This window comes from Epinephelus fuscoguttatus, linkage group LG24 (assembly GCF_011397635.1).
Source record: "Epinephelus fuscoguttatus linkage group LG24, E.fuscoguttatus.final_Chr_v1".
NCBI classification, from domain to species: domain Eukaryota; kingdom Metazoa; phylum Chordata; class Actinopteri; order Perciformes; family Serranidae; genus Epinephelus; species Epinephelus fuscoguttatus.
This window is the reverse complement of record NC_064775.1, coordinates 14,146,455-14,171,678: the sequence shown is the minus strand read 5'-3', so window position 1 is coordinate 14,171,678 and position 25,224 is coordinate 14,146,455. Positions and strand designations below refer to the sequence as shown.

Here is a 25,224-nt window from a genome sequence, read left to right as displayed (position 1 = left end):
TATCTATGGTTTGCACTTTGCAGCAACGTACAATGTCAACCTTTTTTCTGGCAACTGGGTTGAGCACACACAAACAACGTATCGTAATCAGTGGCATAAGTCAATGAAAACTGGTACATACCAGAGAAAATTGGCATTTGTCAGTAGCACAGGAGTGACATACTTTTTATACCATAAGCGCCATAGGCCAGGAGAACAGCAGTAACATGCAGATAATCAACAGTGACATGTCTCTTAGAGATGGCATTTGCCACCCAAACAAAAAAAGCATAATATCAGCCACTTTTTCACCTGGACAATGCTGAAAAAATTTTGGGGGCATTTATAAGGTGGGGGTGTGGGGGTGGTTGGCTGTTAATATGGTTATGCATTTAGGTTTTGATGGTACTTGCATGCACAAAAACCTTTATCATGGCCAGTGTCAGAAAAGACTGTTAGCCTTTTTCTTACTTGCAGTGACCCAGTTTCCCTTTAGGAATCAATACATTTCATCTTAAAGTGCTTTAAAATGAAATGGAGGTACAAAATCAATGATATAGCAAAGTGATAATATTTACGATACGTTTATACTTTTACTGTTATTACAGCAAACATAACAGCTGTGTATGTTGGTTGACACAATCACGTTGTGTGACAAGCGAGGATATCAGACACACTGACAAAATTTGACGAATCTGTATCCTCCTCTTACTTTTTCATCACCTGCTCTCTCTTTCTGTCAATATGACAAACAAACACACACACACACACACACACACACACACTTACCCCTTCTACTGGCAGGCTGTCAAATAATTTTGTGTGCATTTCAGGGAGAAACAGCCCCTGCTTAATTACTGCCATGCTAATTGAATCCCACTGTGAGTGATGTATGGGGATAGGACTCTCTGTGACAGAATGAAAATGAAATGGTATTAAGCAGCCAAGTAGATAATCCATTTAGGAATGTCTGGGAAACAAGAAGGATTAGTTAATGCAGCGCCATATGGCTCGCCTGTCAGAAGACATCAAAGTTGTTTGAAATCTAAAATGTTTTCATTCTCAGCTGCTCTCTTTTTTTAAATATGTTTTTTTTTTTGTTTTTACCAGAATTCTTAAGTCCCTGACAAACTAAACAAACATGCCCCTGGCACATCAGAACATATTGTCAGTCTGTTGCTTGCTGTTGTTGGATGAATCGCTTTTACTGTAAACATCTCATTAAAGATGATCCGTACCCTGAAGGTCTTTTAAAACAGTTGCAAACGGTGCCACAGAGGTAGGTCATGTGAGGTTGGATCCCAATTACTAGTATTTGTTGGAAGAGGAGTGAAACAACTGGCCCTTCAAAAAGGTCAGTATCATCTGGTCAGAAAAACATCAGAACACAAACAAACTGCAGTGACAAAGAGGTCCTGCAGTCAACTGTAACCACTATGTTTTGACAGCATTTGCATAAGTAATTTAGTTCCTTAAAACATTTAATATTTATCAAGCATCCTAAAGTCCTCACTGGCCAGAAACTCCCACAGTGATGTAAACTTGGACAAGGACAAGGAGTAAAATATTTTATCAGCTTTCCTATCTTTGGAGATGACACCTATCTCTTGCATAAAAGATAATAAATTACTGTATTTAAGATACAGTTTTGTCAAAAATAAAAACATTTTACGATTGACCTTGTGAAGCACACCCTCTTTTTGCAACTTTCAACAACAGGGGGAAAAGCAGCTTTGCAAAAGTGATGATTTGGGTCTGTCACAACCAACTATTTCAACAATAATGGCTGTGTGTAGGTAAGAAAGGAGCCAGGGTCTGAACTTGTCAAAACAGCATGGGAGTGGGACCTTGATTTGGCCCTTTCAGATAACAACTGGGATACTGTTATGGAGTTGGTCCGCTCTTCATTCATGTGTGCTCAAGTGGTTCATCAGATTAAGTTTTCTAAATTAGTCTAAAATTTGCCCCCATGTGAGCCCCATTCATGACAGGTGTATGAGTGTAGAGTGCTTGTTAATCCACATGTGTTGGCTGTGCCAAAGATTAGAACAATTGTGGAGGACTGTTTCAAAATCTCCACAACTCAAACAACTGTAATTGAGCCAAATCCCCTTATCACTCACTGTGGAGTTCACCCGCTGGAATTGCAGCTATCATTTGTGGGGCGTGGCACCCTGGCATTTGCCTCTTTTTTAGAACATTGTTAAATTTGACTTCAGTGGAAGGAGCTGCCCAACCCACACATTCCCAGTGGTTTGAAGTCATATCGTCATGCGTAAAACTGGAAAAGATTCGGCACGTAATGCAAGGGTGAGAGAAAAGGTTTCACAAGGTTTGAGGTCTATTTCTAACACATTCTGCTCAGTCCTCTAAAGTAGTTTCTGAGTAGTGCAGTATTTTCTTCTGCACTTACTCTGTTCCAGGATGTCTGGTCCTATTTTCCCTCTTGCATAATTTTGAATACAGTTATTCATTTGCATAATTTATGGATGTGTCATTCTTTGACTCCTGACATGGGGCTTGGAAAGGCTCTAATAACGTTGCCTCGAAGCATGTGTCCTTTTACCTAAGCAAACAATGGTATATATTGCTTCTATACATTTTGCTCGCTCCTTATAACTAATTTCCTTCCCACCTCTGAGGGTACATAAGTTAACAAGAAGTGTCTCTGAATGGGGCACTGAACAGCGGGAGAGAAGATTCAATATTCTCCATGGAAAGGGTGCTCAACAGTCCAGAGAGGTTACACCATTGCTGTGTTTGCAATACTGCACAATATATGCAAGATGTAGTGCTACGATAGGCACTGTAAAACAATTTGAGGGCTGACATGGATAATTTCACTAATACATGTACATTTATTTTATGAAGCACAAACACAAGTGGCTTGCCAGTATTTAGAGCTTACTATGCAAAAAGCTTTGTTGTAAGTATGTCAATCTCTATCTAACCCTAACCCCAACCCTCACTATTTCTTTTGGCATCATATTTTTGCATATATAACGAATACAGCTTACCCTAACCTTCAGTCATGAGAGGATGAAGAAGAAGAGCTACCTTGAGGGCTTATCCGTCATGTTAAAGATACAGTGCCTGGTTAGTGAAACAGTAAACACAAAGGCTATATTCACATGTTTTTGTTTTAGAATGCATAACTTTAAATAATGCAAAAGATTACCTAAAGCTCTTGGCAAGTGACCTTTACCACCATACTGACCACACGTTGGTGGCAAGAAACCATAATTGGTGGCTAAGAAGCAAAACAAGAGTTAGGTAGCTGTCTACATTGTGGTGGCTTTCCCCCAGTGGAAACACTGGTGAGTAAAGAGATGAGGTTGATATTGAACTTTCTTTTAGACAGGTAAGTAACATCAAATGTTGGCAGATTGCACCTTTAAGCAGCGCTACATTATTCAGACAAACTATAGCCTTAAAATTTTCTCGAAGTAAGTGAAGTTAAACTTTGAGTGTCTTGTTTTGCACAAAGGTCACTGAATTTGCTTTGATCGAGTTTGGTATGTGAGCACTTGGCGGCCTGTCACTGTGATTTCATTATTGTGAGTCTGACTTCAGTGTGATCTCTTGTTACTGCAGGCAACATAACAGGCCCTCCACCAATTACTGTTGTCTGTTGCTGGGGCAACGCATCCGCAGAGGAAGGCAAAAAAGCAAGCTCATTTCCGCAGGTAATCTATGGACAGAAATCAACGGCCACACACACTCTTTCTCTCACAGACAATATGCAAAACACATGCAGGGAGCGTCTTCCCTTCATCCTCGACCTAACACCTGCCTTTTACTGCTCACTTTATCTGCTGCTCTCATCTTTTCTTGCTCTCCCTCCCCCTTTTGATCCTTCCATCATCTAGTACTCCAACTATATCCTTTACCTTCCCTCCCTTGTGTCCTTTATTACTCTCTCTCTCTCTCCATCTTCTATCTTTTGCTTCAATCCTCCATCTTTCCTCTCTCCTCCAATCCCCACTCCCTCTCTGGGAGGCTTCCTCTCTCTCTTCCCCATCCTCGCCCCAGCAGGCTGCAGATGGTGCTTAATGGACGCATAACTGAGCATAACTGCCTCGTGAATAATTCCACAGGCACAAGGTGAGCCATAGGACAGCTCCATATGTGGACACACAGAAAAGTAAGCGTGCGTGCACACACACAAACTACAGAGTGAAACACTGTAACATGACTATCAAATTTTAAACAAACTTTAAGGGTACTATGACTGTCTATAAAATTGTTTCCATCATAAACAATCACTTTGTTTCATTAAAAAAAAATCCTGACAAATCGTCTTCATGTTTATATGGTCTGACAACATCCAGAGGTAGATTTAGTGTGGCATTTTGGACACTGATTAACTTTTTTTTTTGTTTGTTTTTTAAAGATTTTAATATTTCTAACATATTTTGGCACAGCAACTCATACTATCAGCTGTTGTTAGTAAAAATCTCTTTTGGGGTGTGCATGCAGGTTGCTGTCCTGTTGCATTCTACAGTGTAACATCACCTACTGCACAATATTCTCTCGTCTAATATCTCTGTGATTGTCATTTCCCCTTGACTGCCTCTCACATTAGTTATGGACCCCTTTGCTTTAAGAAGACCTTTATACTGTCTTACTTTATGTCCCTTTCCTCTTTTATGTCTGAGGCTGTCACAGTACAGCTTGCTCTGATGCCACGTTGTTGGCAGCTGTACTATTAAAATCTTTTTTAATAGCCCTCTAGCACCACTGACACTGCTTAACTTATATCTTTTTGTCTTAAGAGTTTGGTGAATCTGACTTGCAACCCCTCAGAAAGGTTTAGGATAGGGATGTGAACATGTTCTTGCACGAGGCTCAATGTCATGCTGGAAAACAAATCTTCTCCCCAGCGGCAGGTTTCTTTAAGACTGCATCAGGATTTCCTCCAGGCTCTCCCTGTAATTTACTGCATTCTTTTTTACCCTCTACCCTCACAAGCCTGCTGCAAAGAAGCATCTCCAGTGTATGACACTGCCACCACCATGCTTCATGATGATGTGCAGTGTCACATGGTGTTTCGTCTGATGCCCCAAAAAAAAAAACAGCTCAATTTGCTCTCATCACACCATAGGATCTTCCCCTAGCTGACTCCAAATCTCCCACTTGCAGTGGAGGTGGCTTTCTTGTTGCAAATCTCCCATAAACTTGCTACTGGTGAAGCATCCAGCCAGCTTGCTGTTGTATGCACAGTCTCTCCAGTCTGAACTCTCAAGGTTGAAGCTTCTAGATACAGGTGAACTCAATTTAATTACTGCTTATGTGACTTTTGAAACCCATTGGCTGCACCCGTAACGATTTAAGCGTGTCCTATTAAATGGTGAGTAATTATGCAAACAAGTATTTTAACTTTTATATCGGTAATAAATTTAGATCAGTTTTTAGAGACTTGTTTTTACTTATTATTCAGTGTCAAAGCCACATTAAATCTAATTTGATTCAGTGCTGCAAAACAGTAAAACATGGAAAGTTCCAAGGAGGGTGAATACTTTTTTGAAGACACAATGGGGGAAAAAATCGATTAACTTGAGAATCTTTAATTGATCTTTTTAATGCCTGAATCAATGTAATTCAAATGCAAAGGTGGAAATAAGTTGCTGCCTTTATTGTGGTAGTGTGTGGCATCATATCCATCTAGAGAAAAACAAGGCCGAAGCAAAATAGCAGAAAATGGCGAACATTCCAAGGACACAGACCTTCTGCTGCTCAAATAGCAACTCGGCCAGACCAGCGTAAACTCAGCGCTGGGGTTTGTGCCACCTGAATTTGGATTGCTACAGCCGCTACAAAAGCTGCCCGCCCTAGTCTCAGCAAGGAGTTTACTAGCAGTTGGAAGAGACGGAGGGACAGCAGGGTGGCTAGCTATGTTGATACTGTCACAGCTGCCCAACACAAATGTATGGGATACACTGCAAGCTTAATGAGCTGTATGTAGCAGTTTGAGTTTACTTTAAAAACTAGATATTTATTATTATTTATTATTCATTATATGGCATTAAGCAAGTAAGTAAAGTTTATTTCATATAATACCTTTCAAAGAGCAAGGTCACAAAGTGCTTAACTGAAATGAAATTGTTAAAAATAAAAGCAAGAGTCTATGCAGTATATGATGCTGCTGAGATGAAAGTCAGAAAGACTGGATGATGTGATGCACTGTTTCTAGAAATATGTCTGATGATGTACAGCATGTAGAAGTGTATGATTTATCTGTTTCCCATGGTTTGGTGTTAAAAAAGTGTACAAAAATGGCAATGAATTGTAACATTGAATTGCAATACTTCCCGGTCATAGCAGTATATTTCAGAAATTTAACTAAAATTTAAAAAATCCATTGAGACTTATTAAAAGTTGTTGATTGAAAATGCAGTTACAAATACAAGGATTTACAGTAGAGTTTAACAGCCATGTGTGCTGCTGTGTGGGATGCATTTGTATGCACACAGGCCCACACACTGGACAACCTCTTAAGGGCTCATGTGGTTTGATTTATTAAATAGAAGATACTGAGATTTTCAGAAAGGTTGCAGCGTATTTCAAGGTTGTCCTGGTTAGTGTAATATAATATGGGGTGGCAATATGAGTCTAACAGAGTATCATAAGGGAAAGGATAACTAAAATGAAGTTGGTTACATTTTTACTTCAAATAGTCTCTCAGGCATAATAGGGACACCATAACCATTACGCCCATTTATTGCTCATCATACATCTGATACCTGCTGAATGTGTAAAACTTGAGGGACACCAGCTCTTTTCATGAATACACTGATTAGGTGAACCCAGGAAAACGCCATTATCTCTTTTCAATTTTACGTATTCAATCTATAATAACAATAAAGAAGGATAAGAGGGTTTTTTTTTTTTTGCCAACTCTAGTGTAACATGTAATATGTTACAGTGTGACTTGAGGATGATTTTGGAGAATATTGTTAAAATAAAGGCATTACTTCAAGGTTAATGACATGAAGCGACACATAAACAGTGATGAACACTGATTTAAAATCAAGTGAAAAAGACTGGGTACATTTTATTTTCAAATTTATGAGTTTTCAAAAATGATGCTCCTTTTCTTCAACTGTCCAAATAACACTTCACCAAACCATTAACACATTTCCAAAATAAAAAAAGTTATCTTTTTGAAGGTGACATTGCGTGGTGCATGTTGCTGGACAAAAAAAGCAACTTTGGCTATAAGTCAAACATAAATAAGTCAAAAAGGAAATTAGACAAATTGATGATCCTTAGCGGTTCCGAGCCACAAAGTTCCGTTGCTGTTCATTGGTTGAACAAGGCACAGAAGCACTGCCATTAGATGTGGTACAGATGGGTGGGGAGTCACGAGTGGTTTTCCCTCTCACCTCGTAGGTCCACTTCATGTCTGCTGCCTGTAAAAAGGCCTCCAGTCAATCACTAAAATTTATCCCAAAGTTATCACCATAAAACAACAAATAAACACAAAAGTCGATGAGATTATCAGAGAATAAATCACTGAAATACCTGGACGGTTAGTCTTGCTCTGTGCTTGTTGTACGTGGTAGGTGTGAAGGACACAGTGATGAGGGCTCCAGTAGAACCAACAGGAGGTAACATCCCTGCCACTGGAGTCACTGTGAACTCATTGCTGCTGCCTGGTAAGAATGCTGCTGTGAATGGCTCTGGCCTCCTGGAACAAAAACTTCAAATTTATGACTAATCCATCGTGCTGCCCAGAGGTAATTCGCATCTAATTGCATCTTTACAATGACTTTACATGTAATTCACTCATGCAAATTGCTTTACTCGCGCCTGGTATGAACATAACACAACAGCTGACCCTATCTTGCAAAAAACACAAGCAGATGAACAAATGATGTATGAACATTTTAGACATTTTCTACCACAGGAACTTTCTTTGTGAAACAAGGACTTTTTGAGGATCTTGGGAATTTTACCTGCACTTCAACCAAAGGAACCAGAGGGCTAACATTAGTTCCTCCACAGTGGTTCCTGGTGCCAAATAAAGGTCCCTGCCGTCAAGGGTGGTACCTTCTAATGATCAAAGAACTACTGGAGTTTGTATGGCTGAATTATGCTGAATTGACTGTGATGTTTCATGTTTCAGATGTGATGGAAATGCATAAGGGAATTTAGTTGAATTCTTGACTTCAAAAACTCCTGGAAATGTTACATCAAACAGGGCTTTATTGCTACTGTAATGTTAGAGGTGAGGTGAACTGCAGATTGTATTCGATTATAAGGAAACACGAAATGAGGGCAAATGAAAAAAAAGCATAATGAGGCAAGTAAACAAACACAGACCTGGTGGTGCTGGTCAGACGGAAGCCCACAGCTGAAGTCTTGCCCAACTCAGTGGCTTCAGTGAGAATGACATCATCTACTTGAGGCTCTGTGGCGATGAGAGTGATGGGAAACTCCCAGATCCTGCCTGGCTCACACTGCACTGCAAGGACCGCTGAGCACCTGGACCCCCCCCCCCCCCCCCAAAACACACACACACACACACACACACACACAAAGTTAGAGGAGAAGAGTGCTTTAAAAGGAATATTTCAACCACAGAATGATCACTTGTAAATCACCCCGTTTTAAACTGTGAGCACCTCGATTAATTCCAGATGACCTCTATGAAAGACTTGAGCCAGGTGGGAGAAGGAGGTGAGAGAGGATAGAAGTTGTGGATGAGAATATGTGGCAACTTAAACATGTATACATAGTGAATATACAGTATCTTCATGTTTGTTTTGTTTAGGGAAATAAAGCCTACTAAACCAGAGTCCTGCATGGGATATTTGTCTCAATTTTATTTTTGGGGTTGGTTCTGAGCTACAGTTTATTACAATTGCTAGCAAACATTTACCTTTAAATACCTTTTTAAAACATTTACAGTAAGCTATACGGCAGGACCATGTTATGTAAAAGGCAGTGTTCACACTCTGACACTGGCATTCTATCCTGAACATATTTTTTTTGTGGGTCCATGTATTACTTGCTATTTTTAAAATGGCAGGACAAAAACAATTTGGAGCATGCAAAGTGTGTGTGATGAAAGGCCAAATGTATGCAGGTTTATACTTCAACCTGTGAGTGCACCAGCTGATTTTACTGATTGACTTCATCCAGAGAAGAGGAACTAATCAACAAAATGAGCTGCATTAGGCTTTAACTGGAATGAAAACCTGAATACAGTTGGCACACAGATGAATACCTCTGAGCTTGTCTGTTTTTTATCGTCTGTTTTCTTCAAGTCATTCTTCCACTCTAATTTATCTTTGAAAAGTGTAATTTGAGCATTGAATCATTCAAACACGATTCACTAAACCGGTCTTTAATATTCCCGCTTTCAGCTTATGATACTTGGTCTCCTCATCTCACTACCCACGGCAGAAAAATAACATGTAGATAATGGAAGAGCCCATTAGCGACACCACACCCCCTGTCATTTCCTCGTGGAGAACTCATTAGCTCTCAGAGGTATTGATTCTACCGGGGCACGCGTCATTAATGGACTCCACAGATGAAGACAGGAGCTGATAAATGAATGCACTCTTCACTCAGCAGGATGTCACATGCAATGTACAGTAAGAAGGACAGTACAGAACGGGTAAATTGTGGCTTTGAAAGGTGAGATCATGCACTATTTTTTCATTACATACAAGTTTTAACTTCTAAAACCACTACCGGCCAGTTTTATTGTGAGTGGGACCAGTTTTGTTTGTATTGTGGAATGTGCATTCCTACCTATGGCCTCACACTATAGTAAGTAGTGGTAGTGTGCCAAGAAATGCAGCAATGCACCAGCAAAAACAGGGAAGATGAACACTGAAAGCAAGTAAACATGGAGGTAAACAATGCAGGAATTAAATTTTTAAAAAAATCAGCTTTGTAAATGTTTTATGAGTAAGGAAATCTATTCAACACTTTTGCTGGACCTCAGGGATGCACACAATGTGTTTTGGAGAAGTGTGTTTTGGTGAGTAACACTTAATGTTGTGAGTAACAACTTAATTGGTGAGTAACACTTTATGTGTTTCTCACCAAACTTTTGTTTGTTTACAAGAAATCTCCACAGGGCAGTAGAATTGAGAAGATAACCAAACTGAAACCATCTGCAGGTGGCAGAATACGTATAATGATTTTAGATTTCTAGCAATGATATTAAACATATATCTTTAATGTCATTTAGAAACTCCTTTTTTGTCTTATGTTAAACATTTTGACCTGCCTTATCATTTAAAGGTTTATTTTTCAGCTGTAAAATACTTATCTTGATCACATCTCTGAAATATCTATGGTATTCTTATTAAAAAAAGGTATGAGAAAGTTAAAACAATGAATGGCCTATGTTCATGTCTTCTAAATCACTCCAAGGATATGATAAAAACTAGCAATCACTACTTCAAATGGTTGAGAGTGGCCATCCCAACAGCAAAACAGCTTATTCTTGACCATTGAAGAGGAAATGAATCTCTAAGCTCTCAATAATGGTTTAATATGTTTTGCTATATCTCATATACAAGATAAAATGATAAGATGGACATCTTCACAGTGCTGGGAAACCATTCCTATCATAACCGCAACTGTAACACAACGAGAGTAAAAAGGCCAACAGGGGCAGAGAGAAACAAACACTTGTTCCATTAATCTGCCAGGCATTTCACTCAAATGTAACTGGGGTTTTGACTGGTGTATTAGAAACACCCCAGTCACTGCGCGCATCTATCTTTTAGTATTTTGCCTGTTTTTGTTTGGATAATTTTTATTATTAGGGTTCAAGCCATGGAGGGTAAAAACCCTTATGAGTTTGTGCCAGTTTGTTATTTTTATTTTTTGTCTTATACTGTGGCTAAATTGCTATGAGCTGGAATGAGCTGGAAACATTAAATAATTATATTATAATACCTGGAAATAATGTGCAAATGCTTCCCAAGAAATATGACTACAATTTGCCACATGATGGTGCTTGGAGGACCATAGGTCATAACTCAAGTTCTTTTGGAGCAATCCTGCTAAAACTCAGTGAAGACATCTAGTGCTAAATCCGGTGTGAATGACATACCAAGTTTCATTCACACCGGATTAAGCGGCAGCAAATATGTGCAATTACTGAAATGATGAATACACTGTAATGATCAAATATGTGGGTTATTGGTCTCATTCCTTCTTTAGACAAAATTAAACCAGAAGAACTGACTTTGTTCAGCTTTGGGAAGCCGGAAATCCACACCTTGCTTCGTGTGGCTTTGAGTTAGGCAATTGAGCTGCTACCTACCGTTGGCTGAGAAAGGGCTTGAACCTGGGATTACTGCTTGTGGCTATGTTTAAAATTAGTTGACCACAAATTCCCCCAAGGATTAAGCATGTGTATGTGATTGTTTGACAATTCAAACCTAAGAAGCTTAAGTCAAAAGAATATCCAAATGCTTTTCTCACTGACTGCCTTACTAAGTGATATTCAAAAAGTCCTGCGTGGTTTAATTAGAAAAGCATGAGGAGAATCCCTGGTGTTTTAAACCTAAAAAAGTATCAATGTGCTTTTAGGTCACACTAAAGTTAATGTCTATAGGGATCAGACCTAACATGGCAAATACTGTTAAAGCAGAGGAAGCTAATAAGCTGGGTTCCCCCTTCACCTCTGAGAGAGCACAGCAACCTTTAGCTACAAAGATTAAGACTCAGCACATGTAGACAGTTAGTAATAAATGAATGCGGAAGCCACACCCACCTGAGAGAGAGAGAGAGAGAGAGAGAGAGAGAGAGAGAGAGAGAGAGAGAGAGAAGATGGGAAAAAGAGTGAGATACTGGAAGAAGAGACTGTACTGTATAGGGAGAAGGACAAGAGATAAATGAATGCAGTGTTTACTCACAAAGCTCAATGCAAGTGTGTTATCTGCAAAGAGAGGGAGTGCAACAAACTGATTGTGTTCATGTGCCTTCCTCCCTGTTGTGTGTCTGTGTGTGAGAATGTGCCGGTACTGTATGTGCTGGTTTTGTTTTTCTGTCTTATTATTAGCATACGTTTGTTTTGTTTGTTTTTTTTTCCTGCACAGAGGAGGTGTGCATATTTGTTTCTCTGAGTGTGTACAATTTGTGTTTTTCTTTGCGTGTGTGCTTTTTAACTTTTGAGATGCTTGTGTGCCTCTGTCAGATTCTGTATAATATTCTCACTGTGTGTGTGTGTGTGTGTTTGTGTGTGTTTGGTTCTCCCTGGTAATGAGTGTATGTGTATGTCTGGGTCTCTCTGTGCCTCAGTGTCTGGTCTTTTGGCTTTTAATTCAGTGTGTGTCTGTAGTTTGCGTCTGAAAATGTGCCTGTATGGTTTCTTTTTATCTGTGTGCATTTGTGTGTATACTGATTTCTCTTGAGTGTGCAAGGTGTTAGTTTGCTTTAGCTGGTAACACCACCAATGGAGTGGTTTAATAAGGAGAACAGGATTGAACTCAAAAGCTACTGAATCTCTACAACAAAAAGGCACTTTTCTCAGTGTGTATTTCATTTTCCGGCATACTTGTCAACGTGTGTCACACTTTCTTTGAACAGGTTTGTTTGTGTGTGTGTGTGTGTGTGTGTGTGTGTGTGTGTGTGTGTGAGTTATTGTAACCTGTATGGCCTGAGGGGAGTGTAGACTAGATTAACAGTGAGTGTGATGATGCCAGTCTCTGGGTCCCTCCTTGCTGCCTCTGCAGTAGCAGAAAGGCAGTCCTCCACCTCTGAGCGCTCTGTTTCACTGTCTGAACGAACCGTGCACAAGAAGTCTTCCTCCATCACCCAGGAACCTGCCCAGAAATAAGAGGTGGGAAGAAGATGATTGAGCATGGGCAAGGACCACCAGAAAAAACACAGAACCTACTGAGCTGCTGTACTTGAGCGGATTTGGGCAACTACTTTGATAAATTAATTGATCAACTGATAAATTGTCTGCTTGTCTGCTTTTTGTTAGTCATAAAATAGACACACCAGTCCACTGTTACAAATAGAAATGCACTCAATGGCTTTAGATAGTTACAACAGGCTTTAATGCATGATGTTACAAGATATGAGGTGCGCACACACGCACGCACGCTTATCTCATCTTTTCTTACTGTCGCTTTTATGTTTGAAAGGCATGCCTGCCTGTTCAGCTTGCAGACGTGTTCAGCTCATCAGTCTTGACAAATTTTGCACTTAAACTTGCTAACATGTATCGTATTGTCTCCTCACATGATCAGATAGAAACTTGACTTTGGACAACATCTACAAATTACCCAGCAATCATCAAAGCTTATCTGTATATGATAAAAAGAAAATAAGATTAAAAAATTGATTTTTTGCAGTTTATTTACAGTTTACAGAAGTTTAGTATAGTTTCTGTAGAATAAACATTTAATTTTTTTAGATTGCTACTGACTATTTCACCACACATACACACAGAAAAAAAAAAGAAAATCATGACAGAGATGAGTCTGCATTGTCGACATGGCAAATGGCACTGCTTTTAATTTAATGTGACAAGTGTATTTTGGAGTTGGAAATTGGAATCACTCACAAAAGCCTGTTCTCCGCCCAACTAACTGTTGAAGGGCCTGTCCCCTCCATGGGCCCCTCCATCCCACAGGCCCCAACGCAACCACACTGCCTACACTGTTTATATTTATGCTCTGGATGCACCAATCCAAAATGTCTGATCAGATACTGACCCCGATTTTGACCTCATCAGGCATAACAGGTATCGGCCAGATGGAAACACTGCACCTTAAATACTGTTTTCTTTCCTGCCCTGTTCATATGCTGTGGTAAGCAAATTTCAATGTGTCAAGCTACTGTTTGGACTATTTCCACATCATGCATGTGATTCACAATAAATACTAATAATACTAATGTGACTCTTTAACCCCGTTAATTTCGCCAGCAGTAAATGAGCTGCAGTGCTAAGTTATGAACGGAACGACCATAGTATTGAGTAGCTCTGATGGTCACCGGTGGTCATGTGACCTGCAGACAGTGAGTCTCCTCAGCAGCAGAGGGAGGAGCAGAGAGGACAGGAGGACCAATACTGACTGGTGTCTGTGTTCTTTATTCTTTCTAAACTTCACTCAGTATTTTGATGTCAGGAATATGATTTATAGTATTGACATTTTTATTTTGTTTCCACTGAGATATTAAGTTAATACTGCGACTTTACTGTTTTGATATTACTGTTGCTGCTCTAGAAACATGAAGCCCTAGGCTTTTATTGCGAAATGAGGTACTGACAATGCCTTTGGAGTTAGCTGTTAACAAAAATCTGAAAAAAGATGGAGCCACACAGAAATGAGGTGGTTAGATGAAGAACTGTAGAAACATGTAAATAAACTGAACAACACACTTAACTCAACAAAGTGCAACATTCATTTGCAGCAGCACAATGCAGTTTGTGTTACATGTGTTGGAAAGGAAACATGATTGACATGATGTTCATCCACCCTCAGGTCAGAATAAAGGTAAATATTCTTACTGAGGTTGCATTATGGCAACACAATGCAAGCAAATATGAACTAATTTCAACTTCATGCAAACTCTACTAGGTAAATAAATGGCAATGTCATGTCAAATTATGTTCTCACACATCCCCATCTGATTGTGGCCTGTTGTCTTGATTTTTCCCATCTAAAAATAATTCAGACTGTTCTGTTTCCAATTGCAGTGAACCACTCTGATTAATTACTGCAAAGAAAAAAAAAATCAACATTACAATCAATCAATCACCTGCTGAGCTGAATCAGATAGATCCTGACACATTTAATCTCGTTATCTGTGTAGCTCTTAGATGACAGTTAAAACAACGTCCTTATTAATAAATACACAGCCTTGGCTGTGTGATGTAGTGCCACTACTCATTTCAACAGCCTCATTTCAATTCACGCAAGACCGATTACAATTAATTTGATGCAGCAAGAAAGCATTATACATATTTTAAAGTATACACAAGTATTGACAGAAATTCTAGGTCTATCCCTTAATACTGTGGTTTTGATCAAATGTCTTGCAAGGACTACAAAAGGTGATATAGTTTTAGACCATTTTCAAGTCACCATAATTGCTGGTGTTGAAAAATGTTCCTCTTTCAGCTCTTGGAGTGCCACTACCACTCTTTCCACCTGACTCTGATGACCATTCCCAACTACTTAACAATGTCAGAATTATCACAAAATATCCCTAATAGTAACAAGGTTTTAAAAAACGATCCTAAAAAGTGTTTTCTGTTATCACAAGATGACTTGGACTGTAAAAAGAGTAAAAATCACAAACTGGCACACACCTTTATGTCCTTTCCGGTCTTGATTCCCCGGCACACATCCAGTGAGCAGTACATCCACCTTCCTTTCCAGCTGGCAGCCTGCTTCACAGTGGACCACGCCAAGTGGAGAGTTCTCAACAGGCACCTCCATGGGAATCCCACGGATAGGGTAAATCCAACAGATGGTTGACAATTCCTGCTTTGACCTGAAATGTTCATTTTGATATTGAGTGCATTTTTACACAGTATTTGGAATTAGCAATGAACCAGAACTAGACTTGAAAACGTTCCAAGCATCTTACTAATGCAAGATATCTGTGACTGGCCAAAATCTAATACCAGACCAACAGCTGTGTACAGCACGTCAGAAATCAGATTTGATTTTTGCCTTTTTACAGAGCTAAGGAGACTGGCTGCTACATGTATTTAACTGAGGAATAAAAGGATTGAATAGTCAACATAAGTCACTATAGAATTAAATTATTATACAAATTGTGACTTTTTTTTTAAGTGCTTTGGCTTACTTTTCACAACAGAATTTCAGCTAGCAAAACCCTTAACCCTTAAGGTACTGTACAATACTATAAAAGCAATGATTATGCTGTCTTTGCCTACTTGGCTTCCCTCCACGTTTCAAGGTGTTCAAGAGAGCGTGAGTGTCTTTGTCAGTGTGTTAGCCTCGTGATAGACAACCTGTGAACCCTGTACCCTGCTTCTTGCCCAGTGTGCAATGGGAAAGCTACTTGTGATCCTGAGGGGGTATGAAAAAGGATGGATGGTACATTCTAGCTACATTATACTGCTCCCACTGTGTTGTCTTACCCGCACATAGCACAAATATCACGTATGGAATAGTACATCTTTAATGAGCTCAAACACTGTAGTGAGCGTTTTCAACACATACCCATTTTGCTGACAAGTAAAGCTGACTTAACACTTTTGTTTACAGTGACAGGCTATGCCAGAATATGTCTGGATGTAGCAATAGCAGAAACTAATGAGCTTTACCAAATGTCTAGAAACTTGGGCATAGATTCAGATATAGCCTCCTATGTAGACAATGAGACACACACACACACCTCAGGTTATTTGTACTGAAGGTATTGTTGTTGCCTGGGGTGCTGCAGGGCTTCATAGTGATGCAGAGCCAGGCCTGTTGTAGCTCCACAGAGTTAGGTGCAAACACTACAGGCACATCAAAACTGGCTCCTTCAGAGATTTTTAGACCTGCAATCATGAGAGAGGATAGAAACACAGTCACCAACATTTTTTTTTTTACATTTTCTGCCTGGTTCCAAATAAAATATACAAACATTCAGTCTAAAAACCATGGTTAATTAAAATACACTGGTTTGCATGTGGACATCTGCTAAACCACTGAGGCTGATATCAAACTAGTAGTGCAAGTCCTGTTCAAATCGTGGCTGTTTGGAACAGGCTGATTTTTTGGCCTGCTCGCAGCTTCCTTGAGTACCAAGTAATTCAAATAACTTCACCCGTAACACTGCACTTCCTTGGGTCCTATGCAACACATCTGCCATGAAATAGTTGCATACCCTAACAATGCTAGACTAATGTGTCATTTGCTAACAGTTGGCTATTTGGGACCAGGCTATATCTGGGAACTAAAGCTTTCATTCTAGATGTTACATTGCTAATGCTTGAACAGTCTGAGCTTGCTATAATGTGACATTTGCTGTCTCTCCAGTCTCTCTGTAGCGAGCAACAGAGAGTGAGCTGTCCCCAGCATGCAGTTTGGCAGTGTTGCAGTTAATCAGTACCCCCTCACAATACACCACACAGTGTGTACATAATGCACTCCAATAAATATGTCCTGTAGATCTCAAGAGCTCTCACTTCCTTGGGTCCTAAACAATACACCCACAAAGTGTGAAGTCAAACAGATGAACAGTTGTTGAGAAATTTGAAGGACAGACATACAAACAAAAAGAGACTCCATCCATTTTGGTTAAATAAAAAATGAACTTCGACTATCTACTAAAAACAAGCATATTTCCTGGAATGTTCTCTCAGGTGGGTTCATTTAGAAGCTAATAAAGACTAAAAGCTCTCCACATTCGTACTATCAGTTAGTTTTGCAATGAACAAGGACAGCAACACACAGAAATAAAGCAAAATGCATCTGGGGTGCAGTTCAAGATTACACATACATTGGTTATAAGATTGCAAAGTGTTGTGGGAATAACACATCTCCCTGTTTGAGGACATGTCTATGTTTCAGTAGCAATGATCCCTAAACAAAAAAGGTTAATAGAAATAGGGGTCAGTCCACACACATGTCCAGGGGAGGGGTACAACAGCTTCGCAGAGTAATGCATAAGGGGTCAAGGTCATGTCTGTCCATCCACTTCCCCACAGTTTACATGGCCTTAGTTCAAACTCAGAAGGAGGAGTTCATTGTATTGCAAGCAACAGACCCTTACACAGTCATCTTGACATCCTCTCTTTTCTGCGAGCATGCTGCAGCAGAGGTGTCGCACTGCCTCCATGCCCCATGTATTTCAGCCGTTAGCTTCTACAATTGCAGGCTCAGCCCCCCTGCAATGGCTGTTCAGGGGATGGATCCTCCCTGTGGCTAAATGCCCCACAAAATCTTGTCCTGTCACCTACAGATTCTGCTACATATGCAGATGTCTGTTTATAGAGATTGCTCCAACCATGAAGTCAAGGCAGGATGATGAACACTTCCAACATGACTCTGTTTATATGAAATTCTGACCTCAACAGAATGCGAGGAAACATATCCACTTTGTTTACTATCACTGGCAGTCAGGAGGAAATGAAACACAATAAAAACAATGAGCTGAAAGACACTAAAAAAACTGTAGAGCGGGAATCTCCTGAGGCGAATGATAATTCTCTGTGGCTTCCTCACAACAGTTGACTCATTTTACATTACACAGCCATTTGAGCCACAGATAATGAATAAAATATTGATAAGAGCAGCTTTTAAGCTAAGTTTAGCTTTTATTTTGTTTCAAAGAAATTATTTTAAGATGATTGTGATGAGAACTGAGTTTTGGGAACTGTTTGTGTTGCCTGGTAAAGTTAGTTTATTTAATATTTTTCTATCAGTTAACGCACCTTCAGTGTGGCTCAGAGGGATAGAGAAGACCTTGTTGTCTGAAGGGACCTGACGGCAGTTTGGGGCCCCATTTGGGTCCTCATCTGAGACACAAAGAAATACCAAGTTCACACAGTGTCGCAAACATGTCTGAGTGCGTCACATGTATGCAACAAGAACAAATATGTGACAAAGTGGCTGTTAGAGAAAGACAAGAAGTGCCTGTGACCTGTGAGTGAGATACTGAGAACGACCACAAGCTCAGTGGGGTTTGTGAAGGGAATGGTGATGGAGGCGCTGGAGCCAATTAGGGATGAGATGCTCAGAGGCTCCTCGCTCTCTGGAATAAGGCCGCACCCACTCAACAACACACACCATTCCTGGAACTAAAGAAAGACAGAAACAAATTAACACACACAGAAAGAGCCAGTGAGAGAAAATTGACATAAACAATGAGAAAGCATGAAGCAAATGCAGAGGAGGGAAGACAAAGAAAGGGTGTGGTCAAAAGATGAAACTGAGAGAAAATGGCTATAACCATGAATCAAATTTTTAGATTCATGTGAATGACTGGGAGTGATGAGACAGTAAATAAGATAGGTGTACCTGTTTATACTAATTTAAGAGGAAAAACAAGTTAACTATCCCTGCATTCTGGTCTGTCATCATGTATTCTTGTGTGTGTGTGTGTGTGTGTGTGTGTGTGTGTGTATGTGTGTACATGTGTTAAGGCAGGGGACAGTGATTTATGTCATCCATTTTCTCTCTGTGTTTGTGTGTGTATATACACACCTGAGGGCACTTGAAAGTGATCTTTGCCGTGTGGTTCCCCTCTCCAATGGATGAAGGACTAAAACGGACACCAAGCTGGGTGGAGGAGTGGGGCTCGATAATAAGCTGGAACACACACGCACGCACGCACAAACACACACACACACACACACACACACACACACACACACACAGGAAATAGCTTGCATGGGGACAGTAAGGGAGGATAAACACTCATGCTCAAAGAGACAAATCACACTGCTAGGCAACCCACAGCTCTCCATCTAGTTATACAGCAAGTATTCCCTTTCAACTGACAACAGTGACTTTTTGTTTTAGGATATGCGTAAAAAGACAACAGCTGTGTTGTCAATTGCCTTAGTATACCGTATGGTTCTTTTATGAGAAGAAATCTAAAGCTAACACAATAAAACATTCATTGAACTACAAACAACATCAAAAATAACGGTAAATCAATTTCCCCAGGAGAACAAATGAAGCTTTATTCTGAAATAATGGAATGCTGAGCTGATAAGAGCAAGGATGAGGCACAAAGGTGCGTGTGTATACTAACAATACTTCCTGATTCCATTTCCAGTGTGTAGTTTCTGGGATTACTGTTGGCTACAATCAGCTCCACAGGCTCAGCTGTTGGGTTAACCACAGGAATGGTCAGGCTGGTCCATCTGACACACAAATACACAGACACAGTTTTATTTAGCAAGGTGAAAAATACACAATAACATCAAACAGGTGGAACAGAGATGTGTAGGAAAATCCAAATTTTTAAATATGAATATAATTTTCAACATGTTTGGTAGTCTGCTCAGTTATCTCATGATGAACAAACTGTTATGTGCTAACAGGGTGCCTACAGGTATAAACAAGTTAAATTTTAAATACCACTAAATGGAATTCAAGACCAAGCTTGTGATGGAAATATACACCAAAAGTGAAAATATACTCTTTCCAAGTAAACACATTGATGCCATTTCAAAATGAACAGTAAGGTTAAATAACAATGATGATGCACTCTGCTTACCACATAGAAAAAATAAACTAAAAAGTAAACTAACTAGCAAGATTAAGATCATTTTAGATACGTTACGGCTTTTTTAACCCTGGATAAGTGATGCACTTAAAATCAGTTTAGGTAAGACTCATCCTGCTGTCTGATAAAATTTGTCTGACCCAATTGCTGCATTTATAATTTGCTGAGCTAATTAGCAGGATGCACAATTGATATGCAGCTATAATCACGATTCATTAGTCTGTTAGTGTGTGAAATTACCTCTCTGTTCATTAAAAGTCCTGTTGTAAACTCATGGCTGTATAATATACTTTTCCTCTATCTCTGACTGCTAGACAAAGTAATTCTAGTCACTTGTAAATTCAGCACCTTTGACCCTGTTATGGGTCCTGTTGGAATGAGGACTATATTTTTCCTGGGAGCTGACTGGTCAACAGGTGGTTTAAGCAGAACTCAAATGAGCCTGCTCTATGGCAGGTTAGCCATGTATCTTAGATTACCATGGTGATTCATGAGATTACCATGGAGGCTCAAACAGACTAGCAGTATATTGCCATTTCTTTTTTTTGTCCAAGGATGCATAAGAATTGTTTAAGATGCAGGCATTATACTGGCACACACACAGCCATATGTTTGGATCCTGGCTGCAGATGGAGGATTTTTTTGGACAGGGATTTTTGACACCCTTTCAAATGTTTGTGGCACAATTATTGATTCAAACCCTCTGACAGCCATATTCAGGAAGATCATTGGTAACCATGCTACAGTTGGGGCTTTCTCTCCACTGCTTGCTCGATAACAGATTCCCCTCAAATTAAGAAAGGACTGTGTCAACATTTCATAAATGCTGGCGAAAGGATATAATGGCACACCTCAAACTCAAACAGCTATGTCATGTATGCATGTCCGTGGGCTCTAGTTAATGAAAATGAAATAAAAACAATTTAAATTTAAGTTACTATACTTTTTCCTGAAAATGATTCTTAAGCAGGCCCCCTTTTTGTTTTAAAGCCTATTATGGGATGTTTCAAAGTCCTTAGCCCACATTATTGCTGTGTACCGTACAGCATGTGTGCAAGCATACCTAGCCAGTAACCCTGCAGTGAGATATTGTATATTTTGGTGAGAGTGCACCTACTTGCCCAGCTGACAGCAGGCCTGTGGTAGCATGATGACTGGAGGAGGAAGAGCATAAAGCTCCAGCTGATACCAGAACTCTCCCACCAGCTCTGACTGGAACACCACACTGGCAGAAAACACACACCAAACCTGTGAAAATACTATAGATGCACCACAGATTGATAATTGTTGATATTTGTTCCAAATAGAAAAATAAATAGCTCTGTATATATGACATTGCCAAGTTCATCTTGAGGTCTACAGCTTATTCTATTCCACACTATGAACTGTCAGGGTGGCAAAATTGTCTCAGATTCAGGGGAATTATGTCTTTTTAGATCATTCACACAAAGCGTTAAGTGAACAGGAATCCTCACTTAAATTATAAACTGTGTTGAGAAAATTTTTTACCTCTGCCTTTAAAGGCGGTCGGGTCAGCTACAGTGCAGCGAGTCTTACCTGCCTGTGCTCTTCCCTACTCTGCCAGGGGAGAACATAACTTTGTAGGTGAGAGTCCCCCCTGGGGGAACTGAAACCCAGTTGGCCCCATTCAGGTCGTCTCCTTCCAGGTACACATCCAGCATTAGCAGCTCTCCTTGAGGGTTTCTGACAGGGATCTCTATGGCAACTGAGCTCTGGGAACACAGCGTTTCAAAGATGGCACCTGTTTTTTTTTTTCCTGTGATGTTCTGATAGTTTTTTGATCTTAGTGTAGAAGGAAGATTAACTTTTCCTGTAACAGTGGCTAGCAGTAGAAGTATTTCTTTGGGGTCTGCATGCAATAAATGTAATAATAATAATAATAATCCTGAACTGAATTAACTTTTTTTTTCTTGAACTTTTATTTAATGTAAATTAAACAGCCAGCTACAGAGAACTACCCTTCAGGAAAGTATGAATTAAGTGTCTTGCTTAATGACAAGTGGATTGACTAGGGTCTTCTAATCTCTACCGACAATCCACACATTCAAGTCTTGTTTGTATGTAACAAAGGAAAGTTATGATATAAGACAATAACATTTGTGCAATTAGGCTACAATTACCGTGTGATGCTGTACAATAAAGTGTTTCTATTTCTACTCTGTCTGAATTCCAAAAGTTGTACTCTGATGTGCATTTGCATTCTTAACTGATGAACAAAAGTAAATTAAATTGAAGGAAGTAAATGTCATCACACATAAAGCTACTGTACTTTTCCAAGCATAAGTTTTAGCCATTAGGTCAAAGGTGCATGGGTAGAGATTTAAGAATTTGTGATTGCTTCAAATTGCGTCAAAATGGAATAAAAGCGACACTGCACAAAGGATCTGAGCTGCAAAATATGGGAGCAGGGAATGGAAATGACTAAAAATGACCTCTGCAACTGATTTGTCATTGCAGAGTGATCACTGTGGCAAAGGAAGCTGTCTGAAATTTAATATCTATGAAAGTTTTTTGTTGAGTGGCACCATTAGATCATAAAATATTTTTCACATATAAACTTCCCTCTTAAAGAAGTATATACTCTAACAACTAAAAGTGTCTTCTCTTCAGCCAATATTCCTAATTAAGCAGCAGAAAAAACATAATCCGATGAACTATGGCTTTGCTCATCTACATCTGAGTAAATTTACATTTTCGTAAATATTCTTCTGAACTGGAAAAAATGTGGTGATGCTTATTTCTGCAGCCCTGAAGGTAATTTGTGATGGGGTTGGTGAGTATCTACTTGAGAGTGCAAGTGTGTTTGCAGTACTTACCTGAGCAGCACACTGTACATCTATGACCTTGATGGGCACTGCTGGCTCACAAATTATCTCCAGAGAGAAATGCACCTCGTAGCATCCAAGTCGATTTCCTGGATGAAAGCCGTACATGTATAAATGCACACACGTATACACACACTTGACATTCTAATCAAGTCTTGGGCATAACAGACTTCAAAGTGAAGTGTTTGTGAAGCCCTATGAGCTCTGAGTGGTTCATGTAACAGTATGGTACAACACTAAGCATACCTTTGTGCTTGTCTGCCTCCTGCATGGCATCAGTTTCTATAAATGACAAACAGCCTGCAAGAAAAGTTGTGAAAAAAGGGTTCCGTTTATTTTATTTTTATAATTGTAATCAATTCTTTATTTAGGTTTGTTGTCATTTTAGCTTTATCTAGTTGGTACAATTAATGAATCCATCCTAATGAGCATTTTTTACACTCATACCCTTGAGAATGTACAAGCATAAAAATTCCTTATATTTTCTACTTACCATCATATCCTTCTCATGTGCCTATGCAAACACACTGCAGATGTATACACAAATATAGAAATACAAGTTGTCCTTCAGGCAAGCAACACTAACACTACTATACCACTTACATTACTTTACACAGTAAAACCACAGCATTCAGACGTATGTGTTAAAACAGGAAACTAAACAACAGACACCAAGAGTGTATCATTTTCTTTTATCTAAAATTTATTTCAACCAGGAAAGGATGAGATTATTGAGATTAAAATCTTTTTTCAAGAAAATTCAGAATCCCAGCATACCAAAAAAGCAGGTCAACATATCCTGGATCACGTAGAGGCATATATTTAGTCAAAGCATCTACAGCTTGATGCTCCTTCCTCCAACTCCTTCAATCTACTTTTGAAAATGCTTAAAGAGAGCAGCTCCCCAGGACCTAAATCAGTCAGCAGCAGATTTCAAGCTGCAGGACAGCAAACCTAAAAGCCCTTTTCCCATTTCAAGATGAATTGCGGAAATAGATAGCAAGAGTAGGTTTTGTGAACATGTCACAGAGCGTAGAAGGTAGCTTCCAGCATTTTTCTGATGGAAAAAAATGCATAGATAAGAAGGAAGTAGGTTAGGAACTGCCTCATAAATAAGGACATGTCACTGATTAGGTCTATGGATGGACAATGCCAGCCAGCTAACCCTAGCATACAAAAGCAAAGGTAAGTGAGGGCCTTCAGATTTGTGATGAACCACAATACTCCAAGAAGTGAGGGCACTGAGAAGATGCATGCATATATAAAACATCACCACGCTCAATCAGCAGTGACAAGTTTTCCTTAATCTCCATCTTAATTATTTCCGATAGCCAATTTACAACATTAATGGTGTCCCCTTGGTGAGGCCTAATATTGTTGTTCTCCACATAACTGGTGCCTCTGTGTGACACCCTAATTTATGTTCCCAACAGATTCAAATCGACTTCTACTCAAAAACTATATCATCTGCATATAATTTGAAAAACAAAGTAAGTTGACATTTGAACCACCTTCTACGTCACTTACTAACCAACCACACAAAAGGCTCTTGTAGGTGACAAAGAGCCTGACAATGTGAAGAAGCAGAGCAGTAAACAACAGTGTGGTCTGTATATAATTTGAAAAACAAAGTAAGCTGTCAATTTAGCCACCTTCCACATTACATACTCACGACCCACACTCCCCACAATAACAAACATGTAGCAGGGGAAAAAACAATCACCTGTCTGTTTTCCTCGTTTCCATGATGACACAGCCAAGGTGTATGGAGCATTGTGGCCAGGTTCCATCTCTAGGGAGGGGGGGCCACTTACATCAGGTAGGTCTGTCACCACCTGTGTGTATACAAGTATTCATGCACACAAACACACAAGACACATAAGAACCAGAAATACAGGGGAAAAAAGGAAATACATGCTCTAGAACACACACACACACACACACACACACTTGCAAATGGCTCATGGCTCAACACTGTCTATGGGGCTGTCAGACCACAAAGAAATTCACTAATCCTATCACTGAGCTGAGTGGTGATAACTCTGGTTATCCTGACTTTTCAGCTTGTGCAATCATCAGGTCAAATTTCAATGTGTCCAATACTTTGTTTTATGACAAAAATACATCTGTGTATCCTTCCTTCGTTAATATTGAGACTGATCTGACTCCATACTGTTTATTTGATTCAACCAACAGTCCAAAACCCAAACAT

General features: G+C 39.6%; 1 protein-coding gene across 1 annotated transcript in view; it reads right to left on the bottom strand.

Moving 5' to 3' along the window:
- Positions 1–5,394: 5,394 nt before the first annotated feature.
- Positions 5,395–25,224, bottom strand: part of LOC125884717 (cilia- and flagella-associated protein 47-like) — a 124,358-nt gene continuing 104,528 nt past the window's right edge. The window contains exons 53-67 of the mRNA XM_049569833.1: positions 24,736–24,847; positions 23,259–23,312; positions 23,004–23,101; positions 21,724–21,899; positions 21,284–21,391; positions 19,690–19,801; positions 19,137–19,241; positions 18,574–18,730; positions 18,365–18,448; positions 16,339–16,486; positions 15,281–15,465; positions 12,605–12,779; positions 8,305–8,466; positions 7,504–7,669; positions 5,395–7,391 (exon numbers count right to left, since the gene is read on the bottom strand). Coding sequence (XP_049425790.1) covers positions 7,248–7,391; positions 7,504–7,669; positions 8,305–8,466; positions 12,605–12,779; positions 15,281–15,465; positions 16,339–16,486; positions 18,365–18,448; positions 18,574–18,730; positions 19,137–19,241; positions 19,690–19,801; positions 21,284–21,391; positions 21,724–21,899; positions 23,004–23,101; positions 23,259–23,312; positions 24,736–24,847 — 1,986 coding nt within the window. The 3' untranslated portion in view covers positions 5,395–7,247. The remainder of the gene's footprint in view (positions 7,392–7,503; positions 7,670–8,304; positions 8,467–12,604; positions 12,780–15,280; positions 15,466–16,338; positions 16,487–18,364; positions 18,449–18,573; positions 18,731–19,136; positions 19,242–19,689; positions 19,802–21,283; positions 21,392–21,723; positions 21,900–23,003; positions 23,102–23,258; positions 23,313–24,735; positions 24,848–25,224) is intronic.